We start from the raw sequence: 16391 nt of genomic DNA on the forward strand, positions 1-16391 counted from the left end.
TTTTTCTGTAGCAGGAACAAATGAAGAAAGGCAGTAAAGTGTTAATTAATTCCTTCATTCTCCTTTCTGCACAGGACAACAGCGCTCTCCTGGGTTCAATTCAAACTTTTAGGATAAATAATAATAGCCCCCCATGAAAAGTGACCTCAATTAATAGATGCTTGGGTCAGAAGGGACCTCAACCGATCACCGACTCCGACCCTCTGCCCGTGCAGCAAAGAGCGCTGGGGTCAGGGTGGGATAAAACCTAACAGAATAAATATAGGAAATAAAGAAAGAGCCAGTTCAGGAAAGATCAGTGAAGGACCAACTAGGGTCAGCATTGCTTCTCCCTCAGCTTGTTTCTGAAGGGCCGACATGAAAACCATGGAAGAAAATGCTGACCATCTTGAAGGCCAGCCAGGGGAGGTTTGTAGCTGATTTTGGCAGGACCAGGGTTCCCCCACAGGAGCTGAGAGATGACTTAATTTTCACCCAAGCCCCCTCCTCTGAGAAAGCACTTATCAGCTAGCTGGCTTCTCCTTACGGAAAAAGAATCAATTAATTTGTAGATGTTTAATCCATCTCCTACCAAAACTCGACGTCTGTGCTCTGCCTGGGCAGTGCCGCCCCCTGCTCTTCCTCGCAATAAGGCATCTAAACACTGTCTGCTGTGCAGCTTTTATGTTTTTCAAGGATGGCACAGGCTTTTGCTAATGAGCACCCTCACGCCAGGGCAGGAGGAAAATAGTTTTGCCCCCATTTTGCACTTATCAGCTTTGACCCAGTTCCACTATCTACTAATTTGTGGCCACCGGGCTGTAGTGCCTTCGGTAGTTTGGTCACGCTGTTGTTTCCCTTGGTGTTAAGCAAAGGGTATCTGTCACACAACCCATCCCAACACCACACATCTTCTAGCATTATATCCTGCTCCTTTGTTTCTGAAAAGAGCGTGGAAGATTGTGGTAAATGATGCCATTTGGGCGGGCGAGTCCTGCACAACAATACATGTCATGGCAGGTGCAGGTCATCTTCCAGTTCTGACATCTCCCCATGCCCTGACTTCTTACCTGAGAGGAGGATCTTTTCTTGTTTGTGCCTTTATTAGCAATTGGCACAAATCGAGGCTGCTGGTTACCTGACATGAAAAGCAGTAAAGTCTAGGACAGTCCGAACTGTTGAGTGTAAACTGCTTGCAGGTCTGGGAATTTGTGTCGCAGGCTCTGCTATAAAAGCCCAATTCTGGGGGTGAGTAAGGGTAAAAGTTTGGCCCTCCTGAATTAAATGGGAATTTGGACAGTGACTTTGGTGTAGCCAGAGTTTTGCCCGAGGTACATAACCATTTTACTGGAAAGACAGTGAAAAGACAGATGCAACAGTGGAGACAATACCAGGAGATCAGGACCTTGGAGCATTGTAGCACTCTGCTCCTCAAATTTAAAAACCACCAGGGCCCAGTCGGCTCTGCGTTGTACCCTGATCCTGCAAACATTGATGCACTGTGCTAAGAAGCAAGCATGGAGCAGTCCTGTTGAGCTCCCCAGGATCACAGACATGCTTGAAATAAGGCACGTGCATCTTGTTAAATAGGGGCTGCAGTCATCAACTTCTCTGTGACCGTCTAGATAGAATTGCCAGCAGACCCATAGGCTATTGACTCTAGCCATTTACCACTTGTCTTGTTAAGGTATATATGATAGCTACACATATATATGCAAATTGTACTATGGCTTTGTTTCTAACCTTCATTGCTTTACAAAGCACATTGTGGGTTTTTTTGCTGTGTCGTTTTTTAGGTCCGTCCATCTGAATTTTTTTTTTTCTGAGAAGTTTTTGAGTGTTTTGTACTCCGTGAAAACCCTGGCTGAATCTGCTGAGAAACACATAAACGGTGGGTTACTATCACTTTTCCTGCAATCAGTGTCTGCTCCACTCCCCCCATTACCCGGGTTTCTTTTTGCTAAAAGGATTGTTGCTTTTTTGAACACATTCCAAGAAGTTTCTAATACCATTTCTGAACCAGAGCTTGAAGGTTGGCAAACTGTTACAGTGGAGTGTATTGCTGATTAATCAACATGGGCCATGTCCTGCCTTTGCAAAGGCACAATGAGAGGGGAAGGGGACCCCAAAGCAGAGGTCAGGCTTGTTGGGGGCAGAGAGTGTGCACAGGGCCCTGGGGTCACTCGAGTGAAACCCTCAGCAAATTTCCGTGAGCCGTACTCATAAAGTGTGCCCCCTCCCCCCACACCTCTCTCTAGACTGGTAGCCAGAGATGTGGACAGCCCATTGGGTCACAATCACCTTGCACTAAGCAACCCCCTGGCCATTGTCTCCTAGCATCAAATGCTCTGCCCCATGATTGGCTACAACTGACTTATTTGAATAAAGGCCGTATCCTTCCTCCCAGTAGGGTTGGAGTACTGTTGTCACCATGGTGGTGTGGGCAATATGCAAGGATCAAGGTGATTTTAGGGACATCTTTTCTGTGACGAACCATATAGTTGGGAAATGATTCCCCACTTCAATTTCTATTTTTTCTGCCATGTTTTTCTCCTTGTCACGGGCTTTTTGCTTAGAGAAGTTTCTGGGCACCAGGTGCCCTTCTTGTGTCCTTGTTTAACACCTCTCCCAAATTTGACACCTGTTCCAATAAAGGTCACCCCAAAAGTGTCTCTCCACCGCCCCCTTCCCTCTCACTTACACTGCCTTTGTCAGGCACAGAGACAGAGTGCCTAGCCACATGCTTGACTTCCTCACCCCCTCCTCCTCCTGCCCAAGCCTTCTCCTTCCTGCCCACCCACCTGAGCCCTCCCAGTCCCCCAGATCCCTTCAAGCAAGCACAGCTGCTCTGCACAACCAGGGGTAGGACTAGGGGATGCAGGAGGAGAAGGGGAGGGAGAAGTAATGGAGGGTGGAGAGGCCCCTGTGGACATCAGAGAAGGGTGGGGGGAGCTCTTTTTCAATGTGCAGCGGTCCAACTCCGGTGCTGCTGCACTGAAAATGAAAGGGTTGCTCCATGTCTCAGCCGCTGGGGATCAAGCACAGAGTGACAGACAGCTGGACAGATGGACAGAGCTGCAGGGGAATATGCGGATCAAAGCTCCCACCCATTCAAAGGGCACAACTAGGGATTTCATCCCCAGTTCAAACATTGCAGGGGGTCTGAACTGGCTAAGATTTGGCAGAGATCACAACTGGCTCTTACACCAAAGTTAGTCCTGTGTTGTTGTGTGCCAGGGCCCTGTGACCTGGGTCTGAATTGCAGCCTGTAACTCAGAAGGGCCACAGCCCTGAAGTCATTAACCATGAAGAAGGGTTGGGGACCAAGAAGAGATAGGGGCCCAACTGCACCACTTAGCCCAAATCTGAGAGCTTCGGGGTGTGGCACCTGTGGGGCAGGAGGGATGGGCAGATAAGACGGGTGGTCCTGCGACTAGAAATAGGAATCAGATTCTCCCTCACCTGTATCAGCTTCAGCCAGAGAGACCTGCCACCACGAAGGTGTGTTCAGGTCTGAGCCTCTGGCCTGGGGCTCTGGACCTGGTTGTGCAGGCTGATGTCAGCCCTCTATGAGGTCACTGCCCTCTGGTCCAATGGCTGATCTCCTACTGACTCATGCCTGTGAGCTCACGGTTTGCCCCACCCAGCTGGACCCACCCCCTGCCTGCAGCAGCCCCTTCACCATCTAGTCCAGCATATCCCGTATCCCAATCCCTGATAGTGCCCAGTGACCGAGGCTGGAGAGACCAGGACAGGACAATCCCATCCTGCAAAATGGTGGTGGTGGGGGGGGGGGTAGCCTGGCCAGAGGGGGGACAGATCTGCCAAAGCCCGTGTAGTGTGTGCAAGATGCCCAGCAGTGTGAGAGACAAAACCAAGGGTGTTTAACTCAAGCACTAGCCCCGCCCTGCCCTGCCCTGCCCCACCACTGTGTGAAGCAGATGTGTAGAGCGGCTTCAAGAGCCATTCTGATGCATGCGATGCTCTGGGAGTTATAATTAGTGTCCCATGCTGAAAAATGGCAGTGGGGGTGCTTTAACTACAGCCCATTGAAAGAGCTTTCGTTAAAGCACCCCGGCCACCATTTTTCAGTGCAGGGACAAGGATACATGTGATGCTGCAGTCCGCTGGAGCATGGTATTTGCCAAGCTCTAACAGACTCAAGTCTGCTCCCACATGGCTTGCTTCATGTCTGTAGGCACCCCAAGTGACAAAACCAAGTGGAAGACATGGGATGATCCTCTCCAAAACCAATATGCCCATCTTTGTTTCATGACTTTGCTTTACTTCTGTTTCTTTTATAATTAACTCATGAAATTATTGTCTTCATACTTTAGTGTACAACCTATTTACAAAAAAATGAAGGTGGTTTGTTAATTCTGTAGTTTTGTACATACAATGACACTTGGCTTGGGTCATTTTGTGTTAAAAAAAAACTATTGAAGCTGGGAAGTAATGTTTCATGCATGAATCTTACTGACTGCGCCACCTAAAATAAATGCCATGAATTGCAAGATGAGGAATTGAAGACTTCTGTTTGCCAGTAGGTGTAATCCGTTAATTGGATATAGACAAATATCCAGATTCTGGAAGGTGGGATGAACCGCAGACACTTTAGAGGATAGGAGTAGAATTCAGATGCATGTGGGTAGACTGGGAAGCTGAGCAAGAAACAATAAGATGAAGTCCAAGGAAATAAATACACGTTGCTGCACCTAGGGGAGAATAATCAAAAGCACAGATACAAATTGAGTTATAAATGTCTGGGTAGTATAATTCTTGAAAAGGATCTGCAGAGTCCGGTGGATCACAGACTCAACGTTAACCAGTAATTTGATGTAGCTACAGAAACATTAATGCAGTTTGGGCTGCAACAATAGGAGTATTAGATGTAAAACATGGGAGGTGATAGTACCATCTGACACGGTGCTAGTTTTCACCTAGACTACTGTGTGAATTTCTGGGATTCATATTTTAAGAGAGAATATGAGAAAATCACAAAAGCTCAGAGATAGGTGACAAAAATGATAAATGAAGGCAAGCCATGTTAAAAAGAGATTGAGAGAACTATTTAGCTTGCAGAAAAGGTAATTAAGAGGCAGATCATAGCAGTCTTGAAATATTTGAAAAACTACCATGAAGAAGTGGGTGAACAATTGTTCTCCCTTGTTGAATAGGAAAGGACACCAAGCTTCAGATGACAGCAAAGTAGATTTAGATTAGATTTTAGAGGGAAAAGCACCCTTGTTTCTAGACCAGTGTGGACATGGAATAGACTGCCCAGGGACGTTGTGGAGTTTCCTTCATTTCAGGTTTTCAAAAAGAGGATAGTCATTGCTCCCAGATGATTTAGGAGTAATAGTCTTGCATTTGTGCAGTGGGGTGGACCACATGATCCTTGAGGCCCCTTCTAACCCTATGGGTTTATTATAATTACCATTGTAAAAGCATCATTAATTTATACTGTGGATTAAAACAGTCAACTGCAAGTGAATAGACACAGAGACAGAAGGATTCCTGTGTGTCTTATTAAACAATCTTTTTTTTTTTTTCTTTTTCCTTTTAGAGGGTAGACAGACAGATGGGAACTAGTCCTCCTAATATTTCATGCATGGGTGAACTGCTGGAACTCGAGTTGACATGACTAAGGTTTTGTGAACCTGTCCGGTTATACTAACACGGCACTTTCCAAACAAAAAATGTTTAAAGGGAAATTTCCTGATCAGCTTTGCTACTCATCACAAAACATATTACTGTGTTTTGATTATAGTAAGGGAGGGTTACCACATTACTGGGGGAAAAAAATCAGGACCATAGATATCTGTTTACCGCTACTCAAACAAGTTGTTTTTTTAATAAAATTCCCTAAAGGAAGTTAGGTGCTTACTTTAAATGAGATTTAAGGTCCCAAACTCACTTGCCTGTTTCAAAATATTCATAAGATCCTAGGACTAGAAGGGAGAGTATTGCTTCCTCCAATGATATGTTTGGTCCTAATACAAGAACACTGCTCTCTGGGTGCATCTATTCATGAATATACCACAGCCGAATGAACACCACCACAGTTCTTGCTGGAGTTTCTTGTTCCTGGGTGCAGAATTAGAGTAGATGGCATTAGATTAGGAATTTGCTCCCAATCACCCTAGGCAGTGGGGGGGGGGGGGGCACAGAGCACAGGGGGTGGGATGGGAGACCTGTCCATGGTTCCTGTGTGAAGATCAGGATCTTAGTCCAGCTCGATGGTGCTGGCTTGGCATGATGCCTTGTGCCCAAGTATGGGGAGTGGTGGGGGCAGGAGGGTGGAAAGCACTGCCGGGACTGGGGAGAGGGGAGACAAGAGGTGGAAGCAGCACCAGGCCTTTCCTGTTAGCTTTGTTAAAGATGCCATCAGCATGCCTAGTATGCGGGCCAGGAGCGATCCAGGCCCTTTTTCGTGCCGCGCGGGCTGTGGCCAGCAGCCCGGGCACGCTGGGTCAGAGAAAGCAGGCGACACACTAGAATTAGGCACGGATGCGTAATGGTTGATTCAAGATTGTTTACTTACACTGTAGATGGTCGCGGTGTAGGTTGGACAGTTTCCCAGGCAAAGCTCCGCTTAAATTCCCAGTTTGAGGACTCAGACTGTACTCGGATCACTCCCACGGAGATGTCGAGGCTCCATGGATCCTTTTGTGCGCAGGGAAGAGGGATACGTCGAGGATTTCGCTCAGTGACGGGGAGAGGCTAGAGGCTGATCAGACCCCTGTTGCCTTCTTTGAATACGCTGGGTCCAATAGGCTCCGCAGCGCTTAGAGATCTTCACGAGACGTGAAGTCTCCTCCTCCTGATATTCATGGAGTCCTCCCTTGCGGGGTTCTCCTCGGAGTTCTCCAACTTGGGCGGAAACCACCCAAGCCTTTTATATGGCTAGCAAACCAATCGCTAGCCACCACGTGGGAATATTTTAACACAAGCCAATAATGGGGCTCGAATTTTAATACAAATGGCGGGAACTCCTTGCAACGTGCATTTCTATGCTGCAAAGAAGAAATGCACCCTGCAAAGAAAGCTTCAAACGGCGGGAAAATAATTCAGTGGTGCCAAAGCACACACACAACAAAAATCACACCCTTGGGTTGTGACACCTAGGTGGGAAATGAAGATCACATGTAACAAAGAGGATTGAAGGCCAGACCCATGAAGGGTAGATCGGGGAGGGATCATGCCATTATCCTGCTAAATGAGGTCCCCCAACTGGTTGGTGGGTCTGAGCCTGGTTCCTCCTCTCCTCACTGCAGCACTGCTCAATTTAAAGGGGTATACATACACAGGGTGCAGCCCCCAGCTGTTCCCAGACCGGTTCAAGGGAAGGCTGATTTTGGTATCCCCCTGCAGCAGGGACGTGTGAGCTTCTGCTGCTTTCAGATCTGCTCAGAAGACAAGGGATTTGCCCCATCTCAGAGCCCTCTAAATATGTTTTCTGGCATGCAGTACAAGGTGTGTGTGTTGTCCAGCTTTTTACCCCCTTGCATCTTCTCCCTGCAGTCCAAGTGCTGCTTTGGCCCACTCTCAGGCACAGGGCATCACAAGGCCTGGGATCCCAAGATACGCGCATCTGGGAGCTGTCCCCCAGTTCAGGACAGTTCCCCTCTCTCTCCAAAACTCGGGCCTGAGCCATGTGCCTCCTGCCAGCCCAGGGCTGAACCTGGGGAAGCCTGGAGCTCCCCTTGGCTGCTGCAGGGTAGGAACAGCCCTGCACTCAACTGCTCCCACTGGGAGCAGATTTGCTCCTCACACAGGTGCACATGTATACATGTGCTCAGGTGCAGTTCAGCGGGCTGATAGTTTTTACCATGCAAAACTGTAACATTAATCCTGGCAACTGTTCTTGTCCTTCCTTCACAGGCCTTGCACTATGCTCTGAAGGGGGAAATGTCCAACCAAACCACCATGACTGAATTCCTGCTTCTGGGCTTTTCTGATGTTCAGGGGCTCCAGATCTTACACTTTGTTATCTTTCTAACAGCATACTTGGCAGCCCTGATGGGGAATCTCCTCATCATCACAATTCTAACTCTAAACTATGAACTTCATTCTCCCATGTTCTTTTTCTTTATTAATTTGTCCATTGTGGACCTTGGCTCCATCTCAGTGACCGTGCCAAATACATGTCTAATTCCCTATTAAACACCAGGTTGATCTCCTACTCTGGATGTGTTGTCCAAGTCTTTGGTCTGTTCTGCTTCTTGGCAGCAAATGTATCCCTTCTCACAGTTATGGCATATGACTGATACATTGCCATCTGCAAGCCACTTCAGACTATGTGGGGGGATAGGGTGAGGCATGGATGCAGCCCCTGAATACAGACCTGGTGGCACATGCCCCCCCCTGCCCTCCAGGGCTGCATGCCTCACCTTCCCATGCCCACCAGATGAGCCACTCTTGGCTCTGTCCCCTCCCTGCCTGGGCTGTGCAGGGCTTGCCCTTCCCTCACCGCCTTTGATGGGAGCAATCGAAGCCCCAGCAGTGAGGGAGGGAGTGGGGATAGGGTTAGGGCTGGAGCCTCAATCAGCACCCCGCCACAACCCTCCCACCCCTCCCCTCCACTTCCCACTGCTGTACGTAACTGGATTAATTATTGGATCCAGCATAGAATAGATTATGGTTTCTATGAGGTCAAGAGCTGATGGGGAGCTGGAGATAGGTTTCATATAGGGAAAGGTACACATGCTTATAAGCAAGGAGGCCAGAATGAGGTGAGGAAGGAAGGTGAGAAGTCTTTGTGCTATCCTTTCTCAGATGGGCACTGTGTTGAAGATCTGAATGTATCATACAATTATGAAAAAAAACAAACAAACAGGTCTAAAGTTATGCAAACATGAACAGTAATTATCTTATGATGCGTATGGTACAAGTCGGAGCAAGTGAGCTTGATTAGCTGAGGGATTTCACAGAAGAACTGGTAGATGATATTAGCTTCCTGGAAAGATACACTAAAGGTGTTACCAGTGTGCAGGGCAGAAAACAGAAAATCACAAACCCATACAGTCTGCCATTTAGATGCAAGCTGTCCTGTTCAATACTGTCTCATAGTGCAGTGTTTTGCAGATGACGGTGTGTCGATCATGTGCTGTGATGGTGAGGAAAGGGAAGTCAGCTGCAAGCAAGAACAAAAAGAAAAGGACTTGGACAACACATCCAGCATAGAACATGGACCTGGCGTTCAGCAGAGAATTGGCTAAGGATATTGAGATGGTGACAGAGAGAGTTCCAAGGTCTGGGATAGAAAGATTCATCAGGAACAAGTGCATGGGGCTCTGGAGATAGTGGTCAAGAATTATAACTGTGGTATCAAGGAGATTCCCAATCAGAGATGCCATCAGAAAGTGATGTCATAGAATCATAGAAGTAGGGTTGGAAGGGACCTTATAGATCTTCAAGTCTGACCCCCTGGGCAGGAAGAAAACTGGGCTCAAATGACCCCAGTTAAGTAGGCATCAAGCCGCTTCTTAAAGACCCCCAGGGTAGAAGCCAGCACCTCTTCCCTTGGAAGTTGGTTCCAGATCCTAACCGCCCTAACTGTGAAGTAGTTCCTACGGAAGTCTAATCTAAACTTACTCTCCAACAACTTGTGGCCATTATTCCTTGTTATGCCAGGGGGCGCTAGGCGAAACAGGGTCTCCCCCAAACCCTTCTAGTCCCCCCTGGTGAGTTTACAGATGGTCACCAGGTTCCTCCTCAGCCTTCTCTTGTGAAGGCTGAACAGGTTCAGGTCCCATAGCCTCTCATAGGGTCTGCCCTGCTGTCCCCAGATCATGCAGGTGGCCCTCCTCTGGACCCTCTCAATGTTGTCCACATCCCTCTTGAAGTGGGGTGCCCAGAACTGGACACAGTACTCCAGCTGTGGCCTGACCAGTGTCACGTAGAGGGAAAGGATCACCTCCTTGGCCCTACTTGAGATGCACCTGTGGATGCACGATAGGGTCCAGTTAGCCATGCCGACCGTGACCTCACATTGTCGACCCATGTTCATCTTGGAGTCAATGAGGACTCCAAGATCCCTTTCTGCCTCTGTGCTCTCAAGAAGGGAGTTTCCCATCTTATAAGTGTGCTGCTGGTTACTACTGCCCAAGTGCAGCACCCTGCACTTGTCCGTATTGAAATGCATCCTGTTTTTGTTAGCCCACCCTTACAACCTATCCAGGTCTTTCTGTAGTCTTTCCCTCCCTGCTAACATGCCCACCTCACCACAAATTTTGGTATCATCAACAAATTTGAACAGGTTACTTTTCACCCTCTTGTCCAAGTTGCTGATGAAGAAATTGGACAGCGCAGGCCCAAGGACCGAGCCCTGGGGGGACTCTGCTGCCCACTTCCCCCCAGGTCAAATACGACCCGTCCACCACCACCCTCTGAGTATGACCCTTCAGCCAATTTACAATCCATCTGTCTGTGTAGGCATCAATGCCACAGTCGCCTAGTTTTTTAATGAGGATGGGGTGGGAGATAGCATCAAAGGCCTTGCTGAAGTCCAGAAAGACTACATCCACGGTGACACCTGCATCCAGTGCTTTTGTGACCTGATTGTAAAAGGCAATCAGGTTGGTCTGACATGACCAGCCCCGAATGAAACCATGCTGGCTGCCCTTGAGCATCATCCCCGATGCCGGCCCATCACAGATGTGCTCCTTGATGATCTTCTCAAAGAGTTTCCCCAGGATTGAGGTAAGACTGACAGGCCTATAGTTGCCCAGGTCCTCCCTCCTCCCTTTTTTAAAAGATGGGAACCACATTGACTATCTTCCAATCATCTGGCACCTGGCCCGAGCACCCCAAGCACTCATAAAGCCATGCCAAGGGCCCTGCAATAACCCCTGCTAGCTCCCTCAACACCCTGGGGTGGAGAGCATCTGGACCTGCTGACTTGAACACGTTTAGCCCCTCCAGAAGCACTCTAACCTGGTCCTCCTCAACTTTAGGTCTTGAGGCGTTCCCCTCAAGTCTGTCTTGAATCACGGTTGGGGAGTCCCGGTCCCTGCACAAGAAAACAGAGGTGTAGAATTTGTTAAAGAGGTCTGCCTTCTCCTCTGGCGCAACCACCAGATTGCCCAGCATATCTTGCAGGGGCCCCACATTTCCCAGTGCCTTCTTCATCCTCCCTATATATTTGAAAAAGGACTTTTTATTCTCTTTGATCTTGGACGCTAGTCCTGGCTCTATGTCCGCCTTAGCTTTCCTAACAGCCCCCCTACAGGCCTGAGCAGTGGAGGTATACCTCTCTTTGGAGATCACGCCCCGCCCCCCGCCCAGGGTGTATACTGCCCAACTGCACCACTGTAACCAAGTTCCTCCTCCTGGGCTTCTCTGACACTCGGGAGCTGCAGATCTTACACTTTGTCACCTTTCTCGCAACATACCTGGCAGCTTTGGTGGGGAACCTCCTTGTTATCACTGTTGTAACAACAGACCACCACCTCCAAAGCCCCATGTACTATTTTTTGGTAAATGTGTCCATCCTTGACCTTGGCTCCATCTCAGTGACCATGCCCAAATCCATGTTTAACTCTTTATTGAACACCAGGCAGATATCCTGTGCTGGATGTATATTCCAGGTCTTTCTCTTCTTGCTGTATTGTGCAGCTGATGTTGCCTTCCTTACCATCATGGCATATGACCGGTACATTGCCATCTGCAAGCCACTGCATTATGACATCATAATGAACAGGAGAGCCTGCATCCAGATGGCTGCCTGTGCTTGGGCTGCTGATGTCATCTACTCTGCACTGCACACTGGGAACACCTTTAGTCTACCCTTCTGCCACTCAAATACCATCAACCAGTTCTTCTGTGAAATACCTCAGCTGCTCAAGCTCTCCTGCTCTAACACATACCACAGAGAGCTGGCAGCTCTTGTCTTCAGTGTGTGTTTAGGTTTAGTCTGTTTTGTTTTCATCGTTGTGTCGTATGTTCAGATCTTCACCGCAGTTTGGAGAATCCCCTCTGAGCAGGGCCGGCAGAAAGCCTTCTCCACCTGCATTCCCCACCTTATTGTGGTCTCCCTGTTCCTTTCCACTGGTAGCATTGCCTACATGAAGCCCATCTTTGACTCCCTGTCCCCTCTGGATCTCCTGGCAGCTGTTCTGTATTTTGTGGTGCCTCCATTGATTAATCCGGTCATCTACAGCATGAGGAACAAGGAGATCCAGGCTGCCCTGAGGAAACTGCTCCACAGGCTGATCATCTCCAGGAACAATATGTCCATCTTTCTTTCATGACTTTCCTTTTTGTATATTTTTCTTTTCTAATTTACACATGGCATTTTTTTTTCATGGTATTGTGTGAATCTTACATATTAAAAATGAAGGTGCTGGGTTAATTCTGTAACTTTGTAAGGTCAAAGACTTGGCTTTTATCATTTTGGTTGACACTGTTGAAGTGGGAAATTAATGTTTCATGATTCAATTTTACTGTCTTTGCACCATCTAAAATATATCCCTCAATTGCAAGATAATGAAGAATTAAAGTCTTTTGTTTACTAAATGGTGTAATCAATTATTCAAATGACAGAATATACAGGCAAATATCCAGATGGTGTGAAACTGGAATGAAGAGCATGTACTTTAGGGGACAGGGATAGAGTTCAGTTGGATGCGGATAGATTGGGGAGCTGGGTTTGAAACAATAAGACGAAGGCCAAGAAACAAATGCATTTTGCTGCACATAGGGGAGAATAATCAAAATCACAAATACAGCTTGAGTATAAATGCCTGGGTGGTATCATTGTTGAAAAGGTGGATCACAGATTGAATATGAACCAGCAATTTCATGTAGCTACAGAAACATCAATGCAGTTTTTGGCTGCAACAACAGGAGTATTAGATGGAAAACAGGGGTGTACGTTGTAGCCACACTGATCTAAGGACACAGGCAGATAAGGTTCTTTTTTATGAATCTGATACCTTTGATTAGATCAACTTAAATAGTTGGAAAATTCTTTCTTAGCAATCATTCAGGTTTAAAAGCCAGGAAGAGCACACACCAACTGCAGATTTTTCCCCAGCCTGACAAAGGGGTTTTAAACCCAAAACCTTGCTAAGAAAGATGTCAAACATGGGAGGTGATAGTACCACTCAACGTGGTGCTAGTTAGGCTTCACCTAGACTACTGTGTGAATTTCTGGGCTTCGCATTTTAAGAAGGAAAATGAAGAAATTAGAGAATTTCTGAGATATGTGACAAAAAAAAAAAAAAGATAAATGATTGGGAAGAAAGCCATGTTAAGGAGAGATGGAGAGAAGTAGGCATATTTAGCTTGCAGAAAAGATAATTAAGAGGCAGATCACAGCAGTATTGAAATAGCTGAAAAACTGCCATGAAGAAGAGGGTGAACAATTGTTCTCCCTTGTTGAATAGGGAAGGACATCAAGCTTCATATGACAGCGAAGTAGTTTTAGATTAGATTTCAGGGGGAAAAGCACCCTTGTTTCTAGATCAGTGCGGATGTGGAGTACACTGCCCAGGGACATTGTGGAGTTTCCTTCATTTCAGGTTTTCAAGAAGAAAATAGTCATTGGTCATGGATGATTTAGGAGTAACAGTCTTGCATTTGTGTAGGGGGTGGACCACATGATCCTTGAGGCCCCTTCTAACCCAATGAGTTTATTATGATTATTATTTTAATAGCATCATGACTATATAGTCGATTAAAACAGTCAACTGCACGTGAATGGACAATGAGACAGTCGTATTACTCCATGTCTTATTACACAATCTCTTTTATTTTCTTTTTCCTTTTGGAGGGTAGACAGACAGATGGGTACTAGTCCTCCTAGTCATTCATGCATGTGTGAATGGCTGGAACTCGAGTTGGCATGACTAAGGTTTTGTGAACTTCTCCGGTTATACTAACACAGCACTTTCCAAAGAAAAAGTGTTTTAAGGGAAATTTCCTGATCAGCTTTACTATTCATCACATTAAACTTGGGGAATTAGCCCATATATTAACTACCGTCATTAAGTTTTGAACACAGCTATATTCTATCTAAACCTCGGTACGGCAAAGTGCTTCCTCTTTCCATATGACAACATGCTTCCTTGCCCATATATCCCAAGTGCTCCGTCATCTTTTTTTTTTTTTTTCCTTCAGGCTCTGACCTCAAGATTTCAGGGCAAGGATGAGAACTACACACATTAGGAAGCTCAGTCAACTTAGGCCCACATTAAGCCATGAAACAATCCTCTTTTGCACTACAAGGAAGAGGATAACCAAGGAGAACATTCATGTAGATTTGGTTATGGCAACATTCTTATTTCTGATACAGAAACAGTTTTTTTTTTTTTTTTCTTCAAATGGCAAAAGGAATGGTTCAAGGCTGAGGATGACATACCATTGAAGAACAGATTCTCATTGATCTGTATGTTAGAGCACATCATTTTCCACCAAAGCCTTGAGGTCCAGTGTTCAGAGGGCTAGGACGTTGAAAAGTACTCTAGCATTGTCGGGTGCCTAATTACATTTGACTAGTTTGGAAACAGCCATCTCATTAACTCCCAGCCTGGATACTGTGTTTTGATTATAGTAAGGGAGGGTTACCATATCACTGGGACAAAAAATTGAGGGCCATAGTTATCTGTTCACCGCTGCTTAAACAAGTTGACGCTTTTAAAAAAAATAATCTGAAAGTAAGTTAGGTGGTTACTTTAAATGAGTTTGAAGGTCTCAAACTCACTTGTCTGTTCCAAAATATTCATAGGATCCTAGGACTGGAAGGGAGAGTATTGCTTCCTCCAATGCTATGTTTGGTCCCAATACAACAACACTGTTCCTTGGGTGCATCTGTTCATGAAATTAGGACAGCCGAATTAACTCCACCACAGTTCTTGCTGGAGTTTCTTGCTCCTGGGTGCAGAATTAGAGTAGATGGCATTAGATTAGCAATTTGCTTGCAGTCATCCTAGGCGGGGGGAGGGCGGGGGCATAGACAACAGGGAGTGAGGTGTGAGGGACCTGTCCATGATTCCTGTGTGGAGACCAAGGTTACAGTCCAGCTTGATGGTGCTGGCTTGGGGTGATGCCTTGTGCCCTTGCTCACTTTATGTCAGTGAGCAATATACATCAACCCTCATCAAGACAGAATCCGAGGTTGAGGAAGTAGAAGGATTGTGTGTTAGGCTACATGGGGGGCAAGGAGAAAGGGATTTGGTGGTAGGGGTCTGCTACAGACCCCCCACACCAAGGGGAAGAAATAGATGCGGGGCTCCTGAGGCAACTCTCGGAGACCATAAAAGCTAAAGAGGCGGTAGTCATGGGGGACCTAAACTACCCAGACATCTGCTGGGAGACTCAGACAGCAAGGTTCCATCGCTCACGCAGGTTTCTAACCTGTGTACAGGACCTCCACCTGACACAGGAGGTGCATGGTCCCACTAGGGGGAATGCCATACTGGATCTGGTATTGGCAACGGGAGATGACATGATAGGGGACCTCCAGATCGGTAGCCATTTGGGAGACAGTGATCACCTTATAATAGAATTCAACATAAGACGTCGAGTGGGTAAGGTAACTAGTAGGGTGAAAGTGCTAGACTTTAGGAAAGCTGATCTCAATGCACTCAGGCGATTAGTCAAGGAAGCACTGCAGAGTAGGAGTTTTGATGGGATGGGAGCCCAAGAAGGGTGGCTGTGCCTAAAGGAAACGATCCTTCGGGCACAAAGCAAGACAATCCCCGAACGAGGCAAAAAAGGGAAAGGGGCCAGAAGGCTTCCCTGGCTGACCAGAGAAATCCAGGGCAGACTAAGGGCCAAAAGGGGAGCACATAAAAAGTGGAAACAGGGTGAGATCACTAAAGATGAATATACCTCCTCTGCTCGTGCTTGTAGGGAGGCAGTTAGGCGTGCCAAAGCTACCATGGAGCTGAGGATGGCAACCCAAGTAAAGGACAACAAGAAATTGTTTTTTAGATATATTGGGAGTAGAAGGAAGGCCCAGGGAGGAATAGGACCGCTGCCAAATGGGCAGAAACAATTGGTGACTGATAGGGGGGACAAGGCTGAACTCCTCAACGAGTTCTTTGCCTAAGTGTTCCTAAGCGAGGGGCACAAGTCTCTCACTGGGGTTGTAGAGAGGCAGCAGCAAGGCGCCAGACTTCCATGCGTAGACCCTGAGATGGTGCAGAGTCACTTGGAAGAACTGGATGCCTTTAAGTTGTCAGGCCCGGATGGGCTCCATCCAAGGGTGCTGAAGGCACTGGCCGACATCATTGCAGAGCCACTGGCGGGAATATTTGAACGCTCGTGGCGCACGGGCCAAGTCCCAGAAGACTGGAAAAGGGCTAATGTGGTCCCCATTTTCAAAAAGGGGAGGAATGAGGACCCAGGCAACTATAGGCTGGTCAGTCTCACCTCCATCCTTGGTAAAGTCTTTGAAAAAATTA

The 16391-nt window shown here is 47.1% G+C and overlaps 1 protein-coding gene across 1 annotated transcript; it reads left to right on the forward strand.

Annotated features, from left to right (window-relative positions):
- Positions 1-9168: 9168 nt before the first annotated feature.
- Positions 9169-14110, forward strand: LOC132245565 (olfactory receptor 14C36-like). Its single transcript, XM_059718152.1, has 3 exons — positions 9169-9233; positions 11213-12214; positions 14104-14110. The coding sequence occupies exons 1-3, from the start codon at positions 9169-9171 to the stop codon at positions 14108-14110; spliced, it is 1074 nt and encodes a 357-aa protein (XP_059574135.1).
- The last annotated feature ends 2281 nt before the right edge of the window (positions 14111-16391 follow it).

The sequence above is a fragment of the Alligator mississippiensis genome, chromosome 15 (assembly GCF_030867095.1).
Source record: "Alligator mississippiensis isolate rAllMis1 chromosome 15, rAllMis1, whole genome shotgun sequence".
In the NCBI taxonomy this organism is placed as follows: domain Eukaryota; kingdom Metazoa; phylum Chordata; order Crocodylia; family Alligatoridae; genus Alligator; species Alligator mississippiensis.